The sequence below is a fragment of the Triturus cristatus genome, chromosome 2_2 (assembly GCF_964204655.1).
Source record: "Triturus cristatus chromosome 2_2, aTriCri1.1, whole genome shotgun sequence".
In the NCBI taxonomy this organism is placed as follows: domain Eukaryota; kingdom Metazoa; phylum Chordata; class Amphibia; order Caudata; family Salamandridae; genus Triturus; species Triturus cristatus.
This window is the reverse complement of record NC_140582.1, coordinates 256,951,941-256,976,790: the sequence shown is the minus strand read 5'-3', so window position 1 is coordinate 256,976,790 and position 24,850 is coordinate 256,951,941. Positions and strand designations below refer to the sequence as shown.

At 40.5% G+C, this 24,850-nt stretch overlaps 1 protein-coding gene across 3 annotated transcripts in view; it reads left to right on the top strand.

Moving 5' to 3' along the window:
* The window catches only part of FSD1L (fibronectin type III and SPRY domain containing 1 like), a 405,036-nt gene that overhangs the window by 341,820 nt on the left and 38,366 nt on the right, over positions 1-24,850 (top strand). For all 3 annotated transcript variants that reach the window (XM_085641301.1, XM_085641300.1, XM_085641302.1), the window contains one exon: positions 2,857-3,108. In XM_085641301.1, the coding sequence (XP_085497427.1) occupies positions 2,857-3,108 (252 nt within the window). The remainder of the gene's footprint in view (positions 1-2,856; positions 3,109-24,850) is intronic.

Here is a 24,850-nt window from a genome sequence, read left to right as displayed (position 1 = left end):
CTAGTTCACTGCAGAAATACTTTTGAGACTATGCATCTTTTGTGGCGGTGGATAGTTACACCTAGATTTCTCGCAACACTTCGAGATTGTTTACTTGACTCCAGTATGGACCTGCATTCTATCATGTGTACATTGGCAGCAGAATAATTTTGGCAAGTGAATAGACTGTCTCCCTCCTATAACTATTTAGTAATGCCATCGAGACTAGCTTTTTAGGGGAAGGAGGTGGGTCCAAAGCTATTGCGTGGCATTACCTCAAAGCAGGTAATCAACATTGACCCAGGTTTGCCTGAAAATTATTTTCATTATGTACTTGATCTAAACACCATTCACAAATTGCATTTTGCAGTACGTTTAGCAGTACTGCAATAGAACTACTCATATACTACAAAATGTTATTCACAAACGTCAATGCTGGGGTCTCCACCTTTCTTATTTTTTCTGTGTGGGTATCTCTACCCTGACTACACACACGTACGCCTACATTTTAGTAGTAAATGTGGGAAGGGCAGGGAGAGTAGCTGGTAATTGGGGAATATTTTGAACTAACTGGGAAGAGGAGTAGTAAGGTGGGCTATGAAGGGGTTCAGGAGTAAGAATGCACCCATAACATATGTTTATTTTTCTTTTAGAATACATTAATGTAAATTAATTCTATACATAACTTTTAATATTTTTTTTGTTCCAATATCTTTATTATTTTAAAAACAAGAGTTAATACAATTATAATAAAAATGCAATACAACATAGCATTGTGATCTACAAATAAGTGAGAATTGAATAAATACAGACTCGAAAATAGAGTTCATATAAAAAAATAACGAAGTCACAAGAAAAACAGAATAAATATATTATATATGTTATAAATTGGATATCATAAAGCCTGGGTAAGCGGAAACTGAAAAATGAACAGCTCCTACTAGGTTTATACCAAAAATTAGTTGTATTGCTTAGATAAGTAATGTAACATAATAAAAGAAAGAAGAGAAAAAGAAAGAATAGAGAATAGTAAAGAAGGAAGAAAGAGTAAAGAAAGGAAAAGAAAGAGAGGACGAGAGATAGATGGGGACAGCTGCTACAGTGAGGAAAAAAAATTAGAAAGTAGAAACAAATGGATATTGGGCTACCAACCGCTGAGAAGACAAATTCATATATTTATCCAGTGACCTCCAAACATTATTAGAAATGAAAGGAGTATAATGCTTCTCTTCAACACAAATATGAGCCCCATGAAGATATCATACCGATGCCCACCAAGTATGATAAGACAAGGGATGAAAGGTTTCCACTCTGTTACTATACCTTTGACAGCAATTGATATAAGGGGATCTAATAATTGTATATCCGTATCCTCAAGGGGTAAAGGAGTTGATGCAGCCCATGGTCCCAATAAGATCATAGGTAATGAGAGCTCCAATGAAATATCAAAGATTAGTGATAAATGTTTCTGAACTAAATCCCAAAAGGATTGTAGCAACGAGCATTCCAAAAACATATGTTGCTGAGTGCCTGAAACCAAATTGCAATTCCAACAAAGATCGTTATCCTTAAGCTTCAACTTGTGTAAGCGAGCAGGGGTCCAATGCAGGAGATTCAATGTAAAATTTTTAGATTGAATAGGGAAAGGAGCAATCTTATTCCGTAGGGAAAACTTCCCAATCAACTGCTAGGTCTCTTGTGAAATATGTTTGAAAATATATTTTTCAAAATGATGTGACCATTTATATTGTATAATTGTGGACTGCGAAGGAATTGGAGCGGATAAAAGCTTATATATTCTCAAGGCAGTATAACCTGAACGAGACCACATAAAAAGAAGTGAAATAGTAACCGAGTCTGTACAAAGGGATATTTTAGAAAGGGCAACCTTTAATTTTAAAAAGGAATAGAAATCAATATTTTAAGGTTATATTCTCTAGCCAAAGAGGACAAGGGAAGAGGATCATGATTGTAATCATAAAGATCTTTAACCAACGTAAGACCTCTAGTAGCCCAGGAAGACATCGTAACATGATCAATATCAGTAACAATTTTAAGATTATAGCATAATGAAGACCACCTCGATTTATGAATGGGTTAGGAAACCTTTTTGTCTATATATTTTAGTGCATTAATTGTGTTTGAAATAATACAGCCTGAATGAGGTAGAACAAGCTTAGAAGCAGTTAGAAAGGAACTTTTAATAATTTTAATACATAATTAACCTTTTTACCAAAGGTGCTTTTGTTAATAAATCTTCAGAAAAGGATTTGAATTTTATTTAAAATATTTAAAATAAAAATGTAATTTAAAACATGTTTAGAGCTGTAACATTTCTTTATTTTGTTTTACATTTAAAAAAAATGATATCCAAGTAACTTACTTCACTAGTTAACATAAAAATATTTTTACTATTGTTTTTTTTAAGTTGAATAAACCTTTATAAATTTCCCTATATTTTACAATAGGGTGAACTCAGTCCCCGGTGGCGTACTCCTCTGTCTATGTGTGAAAACTTACTAATAGTAACTTTACGCTTATAAATTTGGCTCTACTCCTGTGTTCGGTAGTGGGGAGATGAAAGTCTACACTTTGTAGTAAATCTACACTCTGAAATGGTGAGAAGCTAAATTTGCTACATACAATGTGTAAGAGTAGATTTGTGTAGATGTATGTGTAAATGTATCTTTGTGAATAGGGCCCCAATTGTTCATGCCACTGATGTGGATCAGATTTAAGTAATTTAATAGCTTTTCTTTATTTCGAAAGTAACCTGCAGTACATCCTATTGCTAAATGTGATTGTCATGAGTGATGATTCTTATTTGGGCTTAAGGGGTTGGAACACTGAATTTGTTTTGTTTCTTGTGTATTTAAGGGGACACAGTAATAGAAAGTGGGCAGCACTACTGGGAAGTGAGAGCACAAAAGGACTGCAAGTCATACAGCGCCGGAGTGGCATACAAAAGCCTGGGAAAATTTGATCAGCTGGGAAGGACTAACACAAGTTGGTGCATTCATGTCAACAACTGGTTACAGGCCAGCTTTGCTGCAAAACACAACAACAAGTCCAGAGGTTTGGAGATGCCAGCTCCTGACAGGATAGGGGTGTACTGTGACGTAGATGGAGGTAGGTATTTAATTTTCTCACTTTTTTCTTGCAGCTTTTTTGTGTGACTTAACATTTTCATTAAAGGTACTGGCGGCCCAGGTCCAAGAATATTTATTGAAATGTGACAGGTAGTAAGTGTTTTTTTGTTCTAAATCTATGAGTTGCTTTAAAAATAATTCTTTATTATATTTTTACTTTCACACTCTTACACACCTTTAGGTGTGAAGAGAAAAGAAGCAGAAGTGAAAATTGCAGCTCATCTGTTGAGTAAATAGATCTTAGTGGTTTCCTAAAAAAAAGTTTAGGAGGTAAGAATGCATATAGGGGAGAAAAACCGACATTCTAGGGGCTTTCATTGATAACAGCACATGCTTAACATGGAAGTGGGATCTCAAGATCAGCTGAACAAATGAGCTGGTGTGTGTAAGAAATGTAATTATCATCTGGGGTAGGTAACTATCCACCTCAAGTAAATAGCACAGCCCTTGTCTGGGTTAGCAATAAGTCATTAAATTAAGCTGAGCTCAATCCCCTGGTCGCTGTTGTGTAGAGTAGACCGGCTGAACTTAGAGCAATGCGTAAAGAATTTATGCAGTATCAAGAGTTATAAATTCAAAAAGCAAAACAATACAAATCCCAAACCGAATTAGAAAAATAAAGTAAAATGTAATTAAAAAATGTTAATACCAAAATGATAAAAATCCTATAATGGTAATCGGCAGTATGAAGTTTTAGAGTTTTAAGTTAAAATTGCACAAAAAAGCACAATTCGCTAATGATAGTCCGGGATGACAGTAGACCGGTACCTAGGTTTGAGGCCGACCACAATGAGGAAGGGGTTGGGGTTGGATACACCCACAGGTTTGTCTTTGTCAAAGATTTTACCTTCTGAATTGGGGCCAGATCTATATCTTGGCAGTAAGGATACGTCTTCGCGACGGAGTGTCCTTACAACTAAGATAATTGTCTCCCGGCCAGATCATGAATCCACCGTTTTTTTGTTGTTTTTAAAAAAAAAAGATTTTTTAAATTTATTTATTTATTTTTATTTTTTTCTTCTTCTTCTAAACACCAGATTATGACTCCACCGATCTGGACACAGAAGTGCTTCTTGATCTGATGGCCAGTGTAGGATTATGTCAACTGGTTAAAGGTTCAACACATGTCGCTGGACAATGCTTAGATGGGATCTTTTCTGATAACCCTCATCTAAGATGGACCAGATCTCTTCCTTTGACTTGGTCTGACCTCAACGCAGTCGTCCTTGAAATCTCACTGCCACGAAAGTCACGCTTCAAACACTGTGGGGAATCCTTTATCAGTCGGCCCTTGAATAAAGTAGAGGTAAACCAGCTAAATTCTTTGCTTTTTGAAACTCCTCCTAACACGTCCACCGACGTTGATTCAGCAGTAGCAAACTACCACTCGTGGCGTGACTCAGTAATGATAGAATTAGCCCCTCAAAAAAAAGTCGGCGCTTCAGGCACGCACCCTCAGAACCCTGGTTTAATTAAACTTCTGGAGTCCAGAAACAACTCTGCCGTAAACAGCAGAGAAAATGGAGACATGACGATAATGCACTCACTAAAACTGAATATAAATCGTCCCTTCAAGTGTATAAGAACCTTATCCTCAGGGAAAAGTTTTCTTACTTTACTGAGAAAATTAGAGTGGCCAATAGATTCCCTAAAGCCCTATTCACTACAGTAAAAAATCTGTCCAAACTTCTAGTTTCGCAGGACACCGCTGTCAGTCAGAAGTTTTGTATGTCCTTTTGGATTTATCAGCAGCTTTTGAGACGGTCAATCATGAGCTGCTGTTGAACCGTCTAGCTTCCATTGGGATCAGGGATAAGGCGCTCTCTCTGCTGGGTTCCTTTTTGAGCGTTCTCAGTTGGTTGCGTTGGGTAATTGTGTCACCCTCGTTTTCATTACCTTGTGGTGTCCCCCAGGGATCTTCCCTGATCCCAAAGCTTTTTAATCTCTATGTTACCCCTCTGGCCAAACTTATAAAAAGCTACGGCTTTGCCCTTGTATCGTATGCAGACGATACTTAGAATAATTGTCTCGGTGAGCAGCTCATCCAGCTCTACAGCCACAAAATTTCATGACTGTATGAGCCATATAGGTAACTGGATGACTGACAATTGTCTGAAGTTAAACTCCTCAAAAACTGAGGTTCTTGCATTTGGCAACAACCTTTCCATCTGGACAGACAGTTGGTGGCCTGTCCAACTTGATTTTTTACCCAGACCAGTGCCTAAAGCCAAACATCTCGAGGACATCGTTAATACCAAGCTTTCCTTTGAAGCGCAAATTAACACCACCAGCTACGCTTACTTCTTTATCCTCAAATTTCTGAGGAAGATACTTCGCTCAATTCCTTTGGATCTAAGAAAAACTGTGGTATCCGTACTGATATTATCGAGGTTGGATTACTGCAATGCTTTTTTTTTTACCAGCGCATCAAAACGCAGTATCCAAAAGCTGCAGATTCCTCAAAATGCTGCTGCAATAGTACTCCTAGGAATCTCCAAATTTGACTCTGCTTCCAAAGCCCTATCCCATCTTCAATGGTTGCTGGTAGTAAAATGGATCCAGTTTAAATCACTTTGCATTGCTTTCCAATCTCTGAACAATTAGGGGCCAATGCAGCTGGCAAACCACATTAAACCATATATACCAGCAAGATCCTTCATGTCAGCTGAGCTTGGAAATCTTGCTTTCCCAAGAGGGCCAAGTGGGGTGGCAGGAGTTTCACCACTACAACAGCTAAATTGTGAAACTCTCTGCCAACCTCACGCAAAAAAAGAAACTAACCTGCTAAAATTTAGAAACGGCTTAAAAACGTGGCTCTTTAAGTCATACTATCTAATTCACACGAGCCGGATCCAAATGTTCTAAGGGTAGCACCTAGACACCTTAGTGTATTTATTGCGCTCTATAAATACATCATCATCATCATTTAGAAGCTGTGAACCATTGGTGTAACCACGGCAGAGACTACTGTCTTTGCCATGGCTACATCCTTCCAACTGTCTGAGTAAGGCCGTTGATACTGACCCTTGGCCGCCCACTTAATTTTGGTGGCCAGACATACAGATCAGTTTTCACTGCCTGTCACCTCCCAGAAAACCCTGGCGATAGGCGGTATGGGGCAGTGAAAAATGCTCAATGCTCCCCTCACCATGGCAGAGAACTCCCATGGCGATTGAAATATTTTTTTAAATTTTATTTTCATTTTGAGATTTTCTTTTTGGAAAAAATTAATATAGGTTTGACGGATGAGTCTATTTCAAACTTTAAAAAGCATTGACAGGAACCGCAATGAAGGCGATTCCTGCCACTGCTTTTGAAATGACCTCCAGCGTGGCAGTCTTTTCTAAATTTGGTTTGTGGTGTGCCCTTGGCGTGGAGACGTTCAGTCCTCTGCCAGGCTGACAGGGAATACTCAGTCCACCAAAACTTAAATTGGCCCGAAGTCTCTTAAGTCCCAGTCAACCACAGGAGTACACATCTAAGGCCCCTAGGACCTCAAGAAAGGCACGTAGAGACTCAAAGGGTGTCGGGCACAGGCCAAAAGAAGGGTCCAGTCCAGGTCAATTCACCTCTGGTCAGCTGGGTACTTCCAGAAAGAGGTCTCTTGTAGCTTATTTACCTGTAGACACACAGGAGGTCAGCCAGCTGACCCTTGGAGTCAACTTCTTTTTCCGGGGTGCAAGGGCGCAGGCCCAGTCCTTCACTGCTCTTCTGAGGTCATGGACAATCCTTTTCTGAAGTAGGTGTCTGGAGGTTCCACTTTTATGCCCCACACTAGCTAGTGGGCAGGGGTGACTCCTGGCCCCTCCCTAATCAGTGGCCTTACTGCAAACGGGGCCAAAATGCAATGTATCTGGGCAAATCCAAGATAGTGACAATGTTTGGCCACACTAAACTTGAGCTCGGAGGGCTGGGAGTGTGGGGGGGAGTGTACTATAGAAATCTTAGTGTTTTCCCACATGTAACACTAAACTCCAGTTTGGAAAAGGTACTGTACCCACAGCAAGCCCAGAGACAATTCTGGTAGGACAAAAGTAGGGTCCTTCAGCAACCAGACAGTAAATACTCGAGAATTGTCTTAGCATCCTGTTCTCTCTTACAGTTGCGTCCCAAGTGCTATATGTAGCTCAACAGACATGTCAAGGAGGATTTGACAGTGTGGTGTCAAGAGGATTGGCACTGCCCTTATTCTTCTGAGCTTAAATTAATCATTCCTGCATATTGAGGGTGCCCTGTCAATCACAGTGACTTATTGTGTAGCTATTCAGAAAACGTTCACACCTCCTGGGGCTTAAAACAGGGAAAACGTAAGTTTCTATAAGTGACTTTTTCTTCCTAAAACCATGTTTGCACTGCCACTCGAGTGGGTGACACAATAGGTGCTGCAGTCCACTTGTAGCATTTAACTTCCATTCCCTGGGTACACATTGTACCATGTAATTGGGACTTAAAGGTAATTTAAATATGGCAATCCAACCATGTTTAAAGGGTGCACACAGGCACTTTACTACTGGTTAGCAGGGGGTAAGAGCAGAGTTCTAAAGACAGCAAAAATATAGTGTCCTACTAAGGCATCGCTAGACTTTTTCTTCTAGACGGTGGTTAATTTGTAAAATAAAAACAAGTGCCGGTGCCCAAAGTTTAGTCACAAGCTTGCGGCTGACACTATAGATTGTTGGGGTTATTGAATCTGCCAAGTCTGCGCAGTGTTGATTCTACCTCATGCCTCTTTAATCCTTACTAGACACTTCCTGGTCCTTTATCTCACTCTTGCAAGTTCCTGCTTTTCCCAATTGTTATGGTTTTCCTGTCCTCCTCCCCCCCCCCCTTGTGTGTTTTTCTCACTCTTGCTGTGTTGGAAAGCCTGATGAGGAAAAATAAGTGCTGGTTCCCAAAAAATGTGACGGCCTCACCTGCAACACAGGCTCAAATTAAGCACTTCTTCTAGATGACTTGGAGGTGAAAATTCATTTGTCAAACACAGAATCTTGGAAAACAAGAATTTCTGGTCAGGTTTTCTACAGCATTCTGGATACATCAGAGATGCTAGAGCCGGTGTAGGGCAGTCTGATGTACAATCTTATAGTGTTATCAAGCTTTCAGTTTGAGGGCTCCCTCTAAAACTTGATATATAGACAGCATTAACATTACTGCTTTATTATATTTTAGAGCCGAGGAAAGGCATCCTAACTAATGGCTTTATCTTTAAGGTTGAATAATATTGACATCCCAGATTACTACTATATATATTTAATCTTGGTAATAACCTCTCCATAGTGCTATATTGTGGAGGTAGAAATCAGTGTGTTGGAATTAACACTATACAGATTAAATAAAATAATCCTATTTGTTCCTTTACCCTTCAACTCCCTTACTCCCATTCATGCTTCTATTGAGCATTGTTCTTCAGAAACCATGGAAAAAGTCTTAATGGAGATTTCTAACACACAACAATAACAAATTAGCATTATTTGTTTTATTCCATACTGCCACCAGCACTGTATTATGCTTGAAACTGAATCCCAGCTGAGAAGCTGCCCAAGAGCCGGCATTCTCATTAACAGAATCACTGTGACTGTCTCTAGAATTATAGGCAGCCTTTGAAATTTTCTTTACCCTGTGACATTGTGAAGCTCTTTGGTGGTTTCATCACCTTAACCATCCTAGAGGAAGAGTTCACAAATTAACCAACAATCAGGGACTCTCACTGACTGAAGTAACGAGGCATGCATGTTATCTTCTTGAAAGCTGGCTGGAAGTAATACATGAACTGGTAGTTCACCAGATGACAGCTGAACTTGTTGATAAAATAAGTAGCATGTTGGTATCAGGGTGTTTGAGCAGCATACATCAAGTGGGGGCTTTTACTTAAGCTATTCGAAAGGATTGCTGAATATATCACTCTGTGTAAATAAAGCTAATGTTCACAGATTGAAAACCTTTGCTGTGAAGGAGATGGCTCCAATAGAATGCGAAAGGAAGTCAGAAATGTCTGACTAACCAAAGTGATATACGTTGCTTGATTTAATTGCATAATAATTTCCTCAAACATAACGAAACATTTCCTAGTTATAGTAATGGAAAGTTTGAATTCTATTAAGGACAGGGAGGTGAGGATTAGGCTGTTTTCTCTTCACTCTTATTAACCAGCAGCCGTTTAACATTGGTAAAGATTAAGTCAAAACATTCCTAAAAGGGAACTACATTTCCTATAAACCACAGGGAATAGTCCATCCAATCCACGTTCATCGTGATCCTTTACAACCCCTGACAACGTGCCTTCTCCCTCTTTCTTCCTGCGACCACAGCCGGAGGTTTAGGGATTTATTCTTGTTTACCAGACTCTGCGCCTGAGAAAATATATATATCATAGTATCAGTGAACTGTCAATCACATTTACAAACATTTTCCTGCCGGAAAAACATGATAAATTAGAAGTGTAATGTGACTGTATAAACATGCAACTCAGTTAGATAACAATGATTTCATCTTACAAATTGCCCCATATATTTAGAAGGCTAAATTCATAAACTTCAAATAGGAGAGTAGGAACTCAATAGAAAGCCAGGGTGGCTAATCCTCACCTCCGTGTCCTTAATAGAATTGAAATTTTCTGTTACAATAGATACGACATTTTTCATTCTATGTCGACCCGCAGGCAAGGATTAGGCTGGCTAACAGATTTTCCACCACTAAAGATACCAGGTTTTGCACTGGTTTGAAGTAAAACCTCTTAAAAGTAGAGTCCGAGGACCAGTCTGCCGCATTGAGAATATCTTCCAAGCAGGCACCCAAAACTCAAGCCTTTAATGCATAGCTCCTCTTATAGAATGCGCTTCAAACACTGAGGTATCAATACCAGCCTCTTGCATGGTCCATCGCACCCACCTGGCAAGGTAAGAAACCGCTTTGAGGTTTGTTCAAAGCAATCAGAAGTTGACATTCCCTTGTACGACGAAGATCCTCTGCCTTGGCTTCGTAAGCTTTTATAGCCTTGACCACACATAGTTTAGGTACATCCAGAAAAATGGGATATGAAACACATTTTGAATTACATTTTGTATGTCTGGAAATGTTTAATGTTACCCCATGGTGGAGTGAATACTCTTTGTTATGTCCAGTGCTCGTATGTCTTACACTCGCCTGCTTGAGATCAAACACAAAAGCGTGGCTAGTTTTGCTGACATCTGTTTACGTGACAAATAATTGTTAGCTGGCCAGGACTTGGAAAGTCATAAAACCTTGTTGACATCCCAAAGCGTGGACTATCTGAGGCCTGGAGGAAGAGACAATCTATGCCCCTCATAAGTTGACCTATTAAAGGATGTTCTCCCACAGGTCGTTCTTCTATTGGTGTGTGGCCTGCCAGTAAGGCAGATCGAAAGGTATTGATAGGCCTATACGCCAGACCCTCCACCAGAGAGGCTAGAAAATTCAAGATATGCACATCTTCTTTTCCCACTGGATCCAATTGCCATTGACGACACCAATCCAGCCATCTTGACCAGACAGAGCGGCACCGTTTGGTTGTGCAATCTGCCCAGGATTTAGAGAGTAACGTGGCAGCTTCTTATGAAATGCCCGGGACCTGCTGTTCCTGGTAATTCTCCATGACACGAGACGGAGTGAGCCCTCTTTAACCATATGATGGCGGTTCCCCTGGGATCTCGAAAGAGATCCGGAAACAGGGGTAGAGGGATTGGAAAATCGCCAGAAAGTTCCATCAGAACCGGAAACCAAACTTGAGACCTCCGTACTGGCTGGCGTGATCAGCACCTGATTCGCCTGCTGTCTCAGAATTTGGGTAGACACCCTCATGATCATGGCAGAGGGTGGGAACGCATATCCAGTTTCTTTGCTCCAATCCTGCAGAAAGGCATCCGTCGCCACTGCGTTGGGATCCGGTCTCCAGCTGCAAGATCTCTCCATTTGGTGATCCAGATGAGAGGCAAAGAGAGCCATCGTAACTGGGCCCCATCTGGACTGGATCTCCCGGAACACTTGTGTGTGGAGTTTCCAAAGACTGACATCCCTTTAGTGGTGTGAGTGCTAGTCTGCTATCTGGTTGGCTGTCTCCGGCAGGTGTTCCGGCATAACTAAAATCTGATTGTCCAGACAGTACGTGCAGAAATCCCTGGCTAGATCTGTCAATGCGTTCAATTTTGTACCTCCTTCATGATTGACATTGCGTACTGCCACTACATTGTCCATCTTGAATAGAACACAAGACTGAGTATTCTCCCTGGTCCAGCATTTCACTACAACGGACCCCACCAGGCAATTTACGTGGAGGTTTTGCTCTGTGGAAGACTATTTTCCTTCTGTGGATAATTCTTCACACCTTGCTCCCCAACTGGAACCGCTGGCATCTGATTCGATGATTAAGTCAATTTGGGATCGTAAAATGGCACGCCTGTTCCAGGCTTCCATGTGAGAAATCCACCACCCTAACTCCTCTCTGGTATCTTCTGAGAGGGGTACCGACTGAGAGTATGTGAGCCCCCTTTGCAGGTGGGAGAATATTAGATGCTGAAGGGACCGATAATGCAGAGGACCCGGAAAAATCGGCTGTATAGCGGATGAAAGAAGACTCACTATGCTGGCAATCTGTCGTAAGGAAGTGTTGGGTTTGCCCAGGGTTCTCTTGAGTTCGTGTTTGATCCTGGTCAACTTCCGGGAGGGAAGGATCAGTGTGGCTTTGCTCAAATCCACCATGAATCCCAGTACTTGTAGGTTCTGAGATGGTATCAGAGAAGATTTCTGGTCATTGATCACCAAACCGAGAGACTCTAGAAGATTGATGGTCTCTTGAAGGTTGTTCAGTAACCTGTTGTGGCACTGATTAAACAGTGGTATGTTGTCTAAGTAAACAAGTAGTATTATTCCTTTGGCCCTTAGATGCTTCACCAGTGGACTCGGGACCTTGGTGAAGCGCCAAGGAGCGGATGACAGAACGAAAGTGAAGTGAATTCGAATATTTGGGTCCTCCATTGGAACTGGAGGATACTCCTGTGTGGAGGGAAGATGTCAATTGTAAGGTAGGCATCTCGGAGGTCTAAACGGACCACCCAATCATTGGCTTGTAACAGATCTCTTAGAATGTGTATCTCTTCCATCTTGAAGTGGCGAAACACCAGCCACTCGTTGAACTCCTTCAAATGTATTACCGGGTGCTGACTGCCAACCCTTTTCTCCACCAAAAAGAGATTGCTGAGAAAACCTCTGGGATGCAGTTGGGATGGAATAATCACACCTTTTCCAGGAGTTGTGAGACCTCCCCATTCACTAGACTGTACTGTGCCTTTGAGAATACTAGGGGCTGTGGTCTCTGGGGTTGCACAGGGGACCAATACAATAATATCTGGAAACCCTTCACGGTCTGCAGTACCCAGGCATCCAATGCAAGGAGGTTCCAGCTGTGGAAAAACAGTGAAAGTCAACCCCCTAGTTTGATCCCTGAGAGGATTTGAACACTTAACTTGAGAGGAGTTGGAGGAGGCTTTGTTCTTCTAATTTCCTCTCGAACCCCGATTGCGGGGGTAGCTGCAGGTAGCGGAGAGGTTCCCGAAGCAGGAAGAGTCCTGTATTTGGCCTAGTCAGCTGCCTGCTCCTCTGGGGGCTTGGTGGATGACTCTGCTGGTCGAACATTCCCTGCCTCGACCGGCGTTGGCGAAAACAAAGGGGTAAAAATCCTCTTAATGAATGTCTGAGCCTTATCGAGGGAGTTGAAGGATCCTTGTCTCTTTGTGGATCTTGTGCAGTTCGCATTTCTTAAAAAGATCATCGCACGTTGCGCCCACCCTGATAAGGTCTCAGGAGAGAAAAGGGTATCCAATGCTTTTGCGTCCTTGGCCACGTCTAAGATCTTTGACAATGGCCCTGCCACATCTAACAGTTTGTCCTGCCCTTTCTTAGAATCTCTTACAAATTTGGCCAGGAAGTTGGCCATCCGTGCATCTATATCCAGTGTAAGAGCGGCCTTACTGTCTAAAGAAGGACACGGGCTAAAGCAGGACGCGGGCAATCGACCCGAAGGCAACTGCGCACCTCCTTATTCAAAGGCTTCTGCTGGCAGTCTGCTATAGAGGCAGCAACCTTTGGAGCTGGGACCCATTCCGCGGAACACTGCTGTAGTAGGTTATCTGGGTCCAGCATATCAGATTAGGACTGTGGAGGTCTGGTCTGTTTTGGACTTCCCTGGCATTAGACGGTCGCCATTGTCTGTCTGGTTCTCCATCGCCCTCAGCATCTGTGGCATGTGGGTAGTCATCCCCATCCAATGGGTCTTGAGGGGGCGAAGGAAAAGAGAGGGACCCCGAAGTACAGGGAGCTGAGTTTTCAGGAAGGGAGTGTTTGAGACTCCAACGCCTTCTTAAATTGAGAAAAAGCATCTAAATCGACCCCGCGCTTGGACTCAAGTTTTGCCTGAGGCTGCCCTGGAGGTACGGGTGCCGAGGGCCCAGAAGGTTTTTCCCTCTGCTCAAGAGGTTGTAGGCACTGATTTTGGACTTGTAATTTTCTCTTCTTCAAGGGTGCCATGGCGTGAGAAACTGCCTTAAAAATGGAGACATACATAATTTGGCAGAATTCCTCGTCGATTGGGAGGTAAGTTAACTCCTCCTCCATATATTCCCCAGAGTCTTCCCCCAGATAATCAGCTGGGCTCTGCATTTGGTTATAGCCCTCAAGGCTGTAGAAAAAACAAGAAGGATATTCCTTATAATTGTGGTTCTAGGAATAACGAGTACAAACAACTTCAGTTAATAGCCTGAGGCTGTGACGGGACAGACACACCCCCTGTAAGCCGCCTGGATGGTGTCCCTGAATACCCTGTACAAGTCTTACCCCAGTGGGGTGTTCAAATTCCAGGCGGGGGCTCAGAAATAGATTGTGAAGAGTAACTACAGCAGAGAGGACCGGATGCACTTCACAGATCACTAGATAGCTGTGAAATGGACACGCTGGTTGCCGGGTGGGGGGGAGAGGGGGGGGTAGACTACAAGTTAAACGGTGCGCTGCCCTCAAGCGGTCGCTGATCGCGGCGTGCCCTTTGATCCCTGAGGAAAAATGCCAGCTGCCGCAAAGGAGCGATAAACTTTCCTGCGGCCTCCCTGGGAAGGAAGGCATGATAATTCTGCATGCACAATGGCGCTTTCACCTCAAAGATCAGGCAAAACACACATGTTAAGTTTAATCTGCAAACTTTAAACATGCATAAAAGTAAACGGAAACACTTATCTGGAGGCTGCTGGAGCAGCGAAGAAAGAGGGAGAAGATGCGTTAGCAGGGTGTTATAAAGGACGACCCTGAACGTGGATTGGATGGAATGTTCCCTGTGTTTCATGGAAAATATAGTTCCCTTTTTGGAATGTTTTGACTGAATCTTTACCAATGTTCAATGGCTCAAAGCCGTGACTTTGAGCACGGAACACGGCGAACACGCCGGTCCGGAAGAGGCATATCACAGCCTTTCCCCCTGAAGCTGACAAGTTAACTAGATCACCATACCTTTGACAAGCACACCTAATATATAAATGAAAATACGTCTCATTGATTATTTCCATATACACGAAAGGAACAAGAAATAAAATGTGTGGAGATTTTGGAGTATCCATTATATATTCAACTAAAACAATTAAAGCCTTGAAGAAGTTACTTTGTAACAAAACACGTGTCGGCTGTTTTTCCATCATTGCCAACAAAAGAGGCTACATGATCTTGACCTCCGTGGAAACTTAAGGACTATATTTATATTTTGGATTACACCCCCATTTGTCTATTGCATTTAAACTGTGTGTCTCTTTTTGGGTGAAAAAAATCTTTTACATTAAATAACATTGTACAGTATACTGACTATTTGGTTTGGTTTCCTGTGAGTCTACACATTGATTCTGGATGTATTACTTTGTTCAAATTATGTGACAGTTTGAGACCTATTAAGAGTGCCGAGGTATTATGTATTTAAGATTTAAATGGGAGCTCTTATGATCTCTCGTTGTTAGACACCAGTGGCAGTGGGGTGTCTTTGTTTGACTACCTTGAGGGGCACCGATACAATTAGTCTTTCTTATACACTGGGTAAGTTAGTCACTTTTTTAAAATTGATGCGCATTCCTGATTGACCATCACTACCATTTGTGTGTTAATTAATCAATGCAATTGGGACGGAGCACAAGACAGGGCTATCCCCTGTCTCTGATACCCTTTGCCGTGGCTTTTTGCCCATCAGCGTGTGGGATACACAGAACTCCGATAAGGGGCCTCAAGTGGCATGAGACGGGGACACCACATGTCGCTTATTTGAGGGCAAACTCCTCTTATATCTAGCAGTTCCAGAGATATGTTTGAGTCGAGTAATAAAAGATACATGGTCTTCAAGGTGAATTGGTCAGAGTTCATACTTTTCCACCTCGCTAGATGAACGCTGCCGGAGGAATACCATATACTGTTGCAGGTGGTGAATAGAGAATTTCGATTCTTGAGCTCTTAAGTGTATATTGACAGGGATGCATTTATTGAAGAAATTAAGTTGGCCTGACCAAGTTTAAAAGGGATGTGACACTGTAGAAAGCCGCCTTTGTCACTACTAGGCCAGGTGGCATTGTTTAAAATTATTGCATTGTCAAAACTTGTGCACATTCTACAGAATACACCTTTGCTCAATCTCTAATGATTTTTGTTTATTAGTGTGTATGCCCACATCCGTAACTTCTTGTGAGATGGTGTTTCTAGGTTCGCTCTTGGAAATCTGTGAAAGGGTTTATATGACAAATGAATCACAGTGCCTAATGTTCAGACTTACTATTGGACCTCAAAGCTAACTATGGATACAACTGGGCTTTTGTATTGTTTGAAGAACCCACAATCAGCATAGACCGATCAAGGGTTAAGATCTAGGGGGACTTGGATAGGACCTATGGGTGGAAGAGGTCAGAAGAACTACTGGAGCTTAGGCAGGCAGACTGTTGAACACAAGGTTGCAAACAATGAGATATCACAAATATACAGTACATTGATAAAATATCTGACCATTGGGGGCTGAAAGAATAACGGGAGGCAGTCTTCAATAGAGTAATCAGATTGGGAGGAGGTCTGCAAGTTCCCCCATTCAGTGGCAATAAGGTCTGTCTTCTGGCTGGTCAAGTTAAAGATACTGCACTGTGTTTATTACACCAGAAGACAAATGATGAGGTGTGGAAGAGGTAGACAATGCATTAAGCTTGACAGTTTGCAGACAAGATAGCAGATGTGTGGACGAGAGTGGTACATGAAACACATAGGTGATGGGAGCAATTCTTGCAATTTGTCTAACCACTGGCAATCACTCGGGTAGCATCTCAACCCATCATTCTTTTGCTCACCATGGCCCCTCAGGGACCACCCAATAACATGAGAGGAACTTCACTATAGAACTAAGTAAGACACAGACCGCCTCACCTCCCGGACCCGGTAGGAGTGGGTAGGTCGAGACAATACGCGGAATTCACACAACTGCGAGTATCATGAGAAACGCGCGCGCCCCGTTTTCCTTGATCGATATTTGGAGCCATCATGTTAACTTATGATAGACCGGTAATCCCTCCTTAATAGAAGGGCCAAACGCCGGACGGCCAACTTTCTGAACATAGAATGGGAGCGGAGGCGGCACACCCACTTGCCTAAGTAATTATTCTTAGCATTTGGACCAGCATTTCACCATATGGAAGGGCCAGATCAATAACGGCAAGTCTCCTACTTGAAGGGCGCGTTCAGAGCAGGCCCATTTTCAAACTGAGATAGCGTGCCGGCATTTCAAGCCCACGCTTACGTAAGATAGAGCTTTGCGCTGTGCGATACAATAAGCTGGGGACCTGATATACATAAGGGCCGGATAAGTGACAGCCTGCCCCCTCCTCTGCATCCCTGATGTCATGGGTGTGGGTTTTGTAAGAAATACTCAAGGCAGTTCCATACACCGAGGGAGCCAAGGAGTGCTCCATTTTAATAATGAATGACACACGATATGCGCTTCAAAAGAGATATTCAAAGCAGTTCCCAACAAAAGCGAGATATGAGCTAGGAACCCGGAATTTGTCTATATATTTGTGACTACATGTTGAAACACTAAGGTAATGGCGAGTGCATGAACCTGTACAAGCCAATAAGATGTTCTATCTGCATGTTGTATGTTTGTTTAATGATGATGGTGAGACCACGAGTATGGGTCTTCTATATGACAACATTGATCCCCGCGCAATGATTGATATTGGCGTCCTCTGTTTTGTCTCCCTCTTGATCTAGTCTAGTACATGAGGATTCCCTCATGTTTAACCTACCGGGTACTGTTGAAGCCTGGTTAGTCTACATAATTGGGTGAGTCCGCATGGGTTTATCTCTGATGCTCAGCACATGTGCCATAAGAGCTGTAGTTCACACTAGCTCACTGTGGGCACTCACTGTGTGGCACTGTTTTTAAACTGTTTTTAGAGTCCTTAATGCAATTGCATTCACTGTTCACCGATAAAGATAAGAAGTCAGAGTTGCAAGGGAATCGAATTTGTATATATACGTGTACCATACTGATTTTACCAATGTCACACTTTGTCTCACCACACAGGTAGTTCCAGGTCTGACAGGTACACTAATAGGTAGATACTTGGTTGATGTGAGTATGAATCCATGTCACCAATTGTAAGGTGTAGATAGTCTTCACTGTTCTGGTCCTGAAGAATCGCATGTAGAATATATATTAACCCCTTCCACGTGGGGGTAATTCCCCCGCGGTGCGGGGGGGAGGGGGGGGGCTGCAGCGCTGTGCTCATGACGAGCCCAGCTCATCATGAGGCACAGTGGAGCTGTACTCATGACGAGCTGAGCTCGTCACGACCCCGCCCACTGATTGATTCTCCCACGTGTTGGCGGGCCGCAATGGTTATGACGAGCCCAGCTCGTCATGAGCACAGCTCCACTGTGCTGCATGACGAGCTGGGCTCGTCATGAGCACCGAAGCGGTTAAGCTAGAAACATGTTGAACTTCACTCACCAATAGGCTCGCTCAAATCCAAGACATAAAGCTTAGCAGAGTGCCTCATTGTCTGTTTTTACCTAGGGTAGGAGGCCTAGAGAATAAAGTTTGGCTTCACAGGTACTTCCAGCCCTATTTTAAATCACGTTCGCAACTCTTACATCTACACATTTCTGCCCCCCCCCCCCCCACTTCACCATACGGCTATTGGAAAAAGATCTCCGCTAAAGCACCCCTACTATACGGAGCCCGTTGGATATTGCACCGCCGACCAAACGAGGAGCAGCCCAGATGATGAAGCATGACACCCAAATGGGTGTGAGAGGACATTAAAATCCAATATATGGACTCCCAACTTTGAACCCCCAAGGTCAAGTTGGTTTCTGTTTCCCTTGTTCTGACATTAATCACTGAGGAACAGCATAACCTTCGTTTTCAATACCCTCAGTTTGGACCCAGCCATATGCAAATCAGTCTTGTGTGTATATATATATATATATTCACTGAAAAAACCATAGGTTTCACACATGTTATAGTTAGCGGAAATTTTACTGATAAAAAACCAATGAAATTCCCCCGTTATAGTTAGTGCAGGCAACTATAACTCACGCGACCGCAATCTTCTGCTGATGACATATGTGTCTTTATGAAAAAAAAATATTTGTAATATATGTATAGCTAAAAATTTATGGAAGAAGACATGGGCAAATAAGTGTCTAAATACAGTATTAGCATCAGCAGAGGATTGCGGTCGCGTGAGTTATAGTTGCCTGCACTAACTATAACGGGGGAATTTCATTGGTTTTTTATCAGTAAAATTTCCGCTAACTATAACATGTGGGAAACCTATGGTTTTTTCAGTGAATATATATATATATATATATATATATATATATATATATATATTCAGTGAAAAAACCATAGGTTTCACACATGTTATAGTTAGCTGGACATTTTACTCGTAAAAAACCAATGAAATTCCCCCGTTATAGTTAGTTCAGCTAACTATAACTCGCGCGCCCGCAATGCACTGCTGATGACGTCACATATTACATCACTCATGACATGGTCAGTGACATCACTCATGACATCACTGATGACATCTCAAATGACATCACTGATGACATCACTGATGACATCATCCAGTGAATGTGTGTTTTTCTGAAAATTAAATATGTTTTATATATGTATATCTCAAGGTTGATGGAAGAATAAATGGGTATATTACTGTCTAAATGGATGATTTCTTTTTGAAAAATTGATTGTGTAACTGACTGATTAAGTGTATCATAGTGAATACATGGCTTAGTGAGTAATGTTTAAATATGTAAATATCTGTATAATTTTTTCACTTTGTGTATAAGTGGCTGCATGGGTTGGTGAGTAGCTACATGGGTGTCTATATAGGTTATTAGTTGGTTTTTTGAGTATTAGTCTGAGTGTCTGCATGGTTCGGTGGGGGGTATGACGTAGTGCATAGGTGCATGAATGAGTGACTCACTGTTTGTATGTGTTGAACAGAGCATGTGTGCAGGACTGCATGGGTGGATGAGTGTGTGTATGGGTGTGTTAGTGAGTGAATGACTGTCTCAATAGTGTCTTTATGAGTAACTACATATGTTTAAAACTAGTATATGTGACTATTGGTTTATATATGTGAGTATATGTGAGAGTGAGAGATTGAAAGAGTTCCTGTATGAATAAGTATGTATTTCTATAAGTGATTGTTTAAAAGACTAAGTATGTGTAAGTTTCCGTAGAAGTAAGTGTGGTGGTGTGTGTATAACTGTATATGCAAGTAAATGTATGTTTGATTCTTTATTAGCATGAGTGACTATGTGTGTGAGTAGCTCTATGGATGAGTGGCATTGTGTAACAGGATGTATAGGTGTATGAGTACATATGATAAGTGAGTACATGTATGAGTGACTGTATAGGACTGTTGGTGAATGAGTGGATGTGTATGTGGATCTTAGAATTACTGAAGAGGTTGTTGTAACTGTTATTGGTATGTCCATTGTTTTGAAAATGTTAGTCTCTATTTTTGAATGTGTGTATCAAAGGTTATATTAGGGGAAGAGGAGGTCTGCCACTCTATCACAAGGATGATGTCATCAGTGATGTCATGAGTGATGTCATTTGAGATGTCATCAGTGATGTCATGAGTGATGTCACTGACCATGTCATGAGTGATGTAATATGTGACGTCATCAGCAGTGCATTGCGGGCGCGCGAGTTATAGTTAGCTGAACTAACTATAACGGGGGAATTTCATTGGTTTTTTTACGAGTAAAATGTCCAGCTAACTATAACATGTGTGAAACCTATGGTTTTTTCACTGAATTTCTAAGGTTTTTTAAATGCTAATTCCTAACTATAACGTGTGTGAAACCTATGGTTTTTTCACTGAATTTCTAAGGTTTTTTTAAATGCTAATTCCTAACTATAACGTGTGTGAAACCCATGGTTTTTTCAGTGAATTTGCAAGGTTTTTTAAATGCTAATTTTTTTTTTTCTTCTATTTTTTTTTAAACATATATTTTTTTTAATTTTCTTACCTTTTATAAAGACTATGGTTAAATTTTTAAAATTCTTTAATATGTTTTTTTTTAATAAATTTTTTTAAAATAAACATGTAAAATTTATTTGCAGTACATTTTTGCTATTTTTTTTATTATTTTTTTTAGTACGCGTACCGTAAGCTTACGGTAAGCGTACGGTTTACGCAACGACCGTAATTTTTCTACGCTGCTTGCGTATAGTTACGCAATTTGCGTAGCCGCGCGTACTCCGCGTGGGACGCGTGCGCGCGTACGCTACACGCGCACGTTACGCGGAAGTGTCGGGTAGTGACTGTTATGCGCATGCGCGCAAGCGCGTGTCTTTTTTACGCGCATGCGCACTTTTGCCGTAAGCGTACCGTAAGCGTACCGTAAGCGTACGGTAGGTCATGTGATCATGAAACACAACTTTTGATTGGTTGAAACTACTTTCAGTTCTAGAACTCTCCTACACCACACCCATTCCTCTCATTTCTGCTTGTGATCCCTTAGGAGAAGGAGCTGGGTTGTCTTTGTGATACGATGGCAGAACAGCAGAGCTCTTCTGAGAGTGAGGCTAGCACTAGCAGCACTACCTTGAGGCAGAGAGCGAGGAAACAAAAGCCCTCTTATGTATGGGATTATTTTACTTTTCCTGAAGGCCAGCAAAAGGTAAATGCACCTTTAGTAACTTGTAAGCTGTGTAAGCGTGTACTTTCAAGAGGTAATCCTGACAAGAAGTATTCCTTTGGGAATCATACCATGAAGAGACACCTCAAGGATGTACACAGAAGGACACATGCTCGACTTTTTGGAGGTAACTCTTCAGAAAGTCAACCAAGCACATCCACAGCAGCTCAGCCTGGACCATCATCTGCAGGGCTGACTCCTTCTTCTGCAGGTCAGGTGAGCCCTTCATCTGTGGGGGGAGCATCTCCTTTTGCTGGCCCTCTGGAAATTAACCCTCGGTTTGCGAGGGTTGATATTCGATGCGCCTCTTGTCATGATCTAATTTGTCATAGGGAGACCAGTGTTTCCCTAGTGAACAACAAAATAGATCAGCACACTTGTCGCTTTGACTAATTTTCCCAGTCTTTCTTTCCTCTGTCCCTGCATGAACACAACGGCTCTTTTAAGAGCCAACCTTATCTTTCATCTTTTTTTTACATATGTTTTTTAAAAACTTTTTTTTTTTTTTTTTTACCGTACGCGTACGGTACGCGTAATTTTTTTTTTTTTTTTTTTTTAAAAACACTAAAAATCAATTATCACATTACAAGGTCCTTGAGAGACTACAATTATTATTATTGACTTACCATACCCACTCAAAAAAATATTTATTCATTTGTTTTAAAAAAAAATTGCTTTAAAAATGGTTCTAGTTTTCGAAATTTTTCTATATCAATCTGAAAAAAAAGAAAAAAGTATTAATATTTTTAACATTTTATAATACAGTACACATATTTATATATTTTTCAAAAAATATTTTTGCCTTATTTTTGCTGTTTTCAGAATATATTGCATTTCACTATAAATTGTGAAAGCAATTGCATTCATCATTTTACAGCGGGCAAAAAAAAATAACAATCTCAAAGATTGTATTAAAAAAGCCCAGAATCTCTTTTTACTTAAACCTAACATTATAGAAATGCATAATATTCTAAAAAAATATCATCTAATATCAATACTTATTTCTTTAAAATACCGTCTGATATGTTTGTTTCAGAAGTATAATCACAATATTATATCTCAAATAACTCCACAATACATCTGATTCCATTTCCTTTAGGCCAAATAGTAATTTTAAAAATTTTTTGGGAATAAATTTCCAACGGTAATCCAATAAAATTCTAAAGTTTAATTTGTCCAGATCTCATCGATTCTCTGTAACATTTTGGTTCACGAAAATTTTTTGAATAATTTATTAAGTCCACAATAGAATTGGTTTCTTTTCCGCATGGCCAAATAGTAATTTTTAAAATCATTTTTGAAAAAATTTCCAATGGCACTCCAATAACATTCCAAAATTTAAATTGTACAGATGTTACCGATTATCTCTAAATTATTGGTTTTTGAAAGTTTCATTAAAAATTAAAAAAGTCCACATTACAATTGGTTACCTTTCCATTAGGCCAAATGATAATTTAAAAAATCTTTATTTTTGAAAATTCCAATGGTAATCCAATAAAATGGTAAAATTGTTTTGTCCAGATCTTGCCAAGTCTCTCTAAAATTTAGATTTCAGGAAGATTAGATAGGAATTTGCTAAATCAAAAGGCAAACGTTGCTTAAAAACCAATTGGGAATCATTACACAGTGTCCAGCCTTTTTCACATTTAAGATAAACTGTGTAATGTCCAGAAGTAACAGTAGGTCCTTCATGGAAAATTATTGCAACAGTTACAAAAGTTTTTCCTGAAATTGATAATTGCTGTCCTGTAAACTTCTTTATTAAAGTATCCAATTTTGAACCATCAGCTCTACATCGTTGCATCATTAAAATTACATACTGTCCGTATTCCTTTAAAATTAATGTTGAAATTATGTCAGATTTACACTCACCGCATTTCATGCTATGATTAGCATCTTTAACTAATTTTGCAAAAGTGACTGTTTTACTCTCTGGCAATGTCAAATAAATAAACCTTTCATTATCAACATTAGAGCCACATATATTATAACAGTTTTCACAACTATGTTCCCATTTATAAGAGAGACCAAATAAATTTTCAATGGGAACCCCTTCTTCTTCCAGTACCTGAAGAAAATACATCAAAAATTCGTGTGCATCTTGCTGTTCATTTTGAGAAAACTGTGTTCGTCCTGAACATATATCTAAAAGTTTTCTAATTTCAGTAGCACTTTCTATTTGAGTTTTATCTTTACTCAGCTTTTGAAAAAGGAGACTCAGCTCAGAACAGAATCTTTTTCCCTGATTTACTATTATCTGCTCTTGCAAACTTTCCAGATAAAATGCAACATTCAGCACTACATTTGCGTAGCAGTTGACACCAGAGCTATTTTCAAAATGACATCCTACAACCTGTACTTCATTTTCCTTTTTCTTTTTGCTTGCAATTACATCACTCCTCTTTTTTTTCCTCTTCTCTACATCTTCATTACAGATATTCTCATTTTTTCTTTTACGAGAAACTACACGTTTCTCCAACACAGGATACTGACCTAAATGAGGAGCATAGCTTCTTCTTAATCTATTATACTCCTTTACACAGTTTGTATCAGCACTAACTTTTGAATCATCAAAGTCTATCATGAATAAACCTGATAATGTTTTCACTCGTGACAAAGCAACATATGCCATACCTTCTTTGAACACAGTTGAACCAATGTTCACAAATGCACAATCTACAGTCAATCCTTGAGACTTGTGAATAGTTACAGCATATGCTAGAGAAAACGGAAACTGCTTCCTACGTACATATAAGTCTTTCACAAGCATGAAACGAACTGTACAACGACAAATATCTTTAACTTCTTCTATCTGATCAAATTTTATTTTTAAACATTCAATTCCATCTTTTTTCTGATAATTAATAAAACCCACAACTCTTCCCATAGCTCCATTAACTAAACCTTTTTCAACATCCAAATTTCTTCTTAAAAATACTCTACAGTTCATGCAAACATATAGATTTTTTTCTAATCCAGCTGTTTTGGAGATGTTCTTCTCTAGTGAGTCCAATTTATTTTTCAGTTTGCCTGTTACTGTGACAGTAATTCTTCCATCCTCAATTTTGTCCACTGCTTCCAATTTCCTGATCTCTTCCTTTTCCAATTTCAAAAGCTCCTCATTAAATATTGAGCATTCACGTAGAGTTGGCATTAAGCAGATGACACTTTTGTTTTCTGCAATATTCTTGTATATTTTCTCTGCAACTATTTCTTCCTTTGGAAATAAATTATGTAGCAGCCAACTCTGTAATGCTTTTTTGCCAACTTCTGTGAGTAGTCCAATTCTGATATCTTTTAGAATACTTCCATATTCTTCATCGCTTGCTTGCCTCATATTAGTAGTAAGTTCCTTGTACTCAAAGAAGGACCAAATATTTGTATTTCCGATGCTTCCTAATGACTTCTTCGTGTCTTCATGTGTGACAGTATTAAACACTGGTTGTCCTTTAACTGGAGTAAGTTGCAAAAGATCTCCAAAAACTATG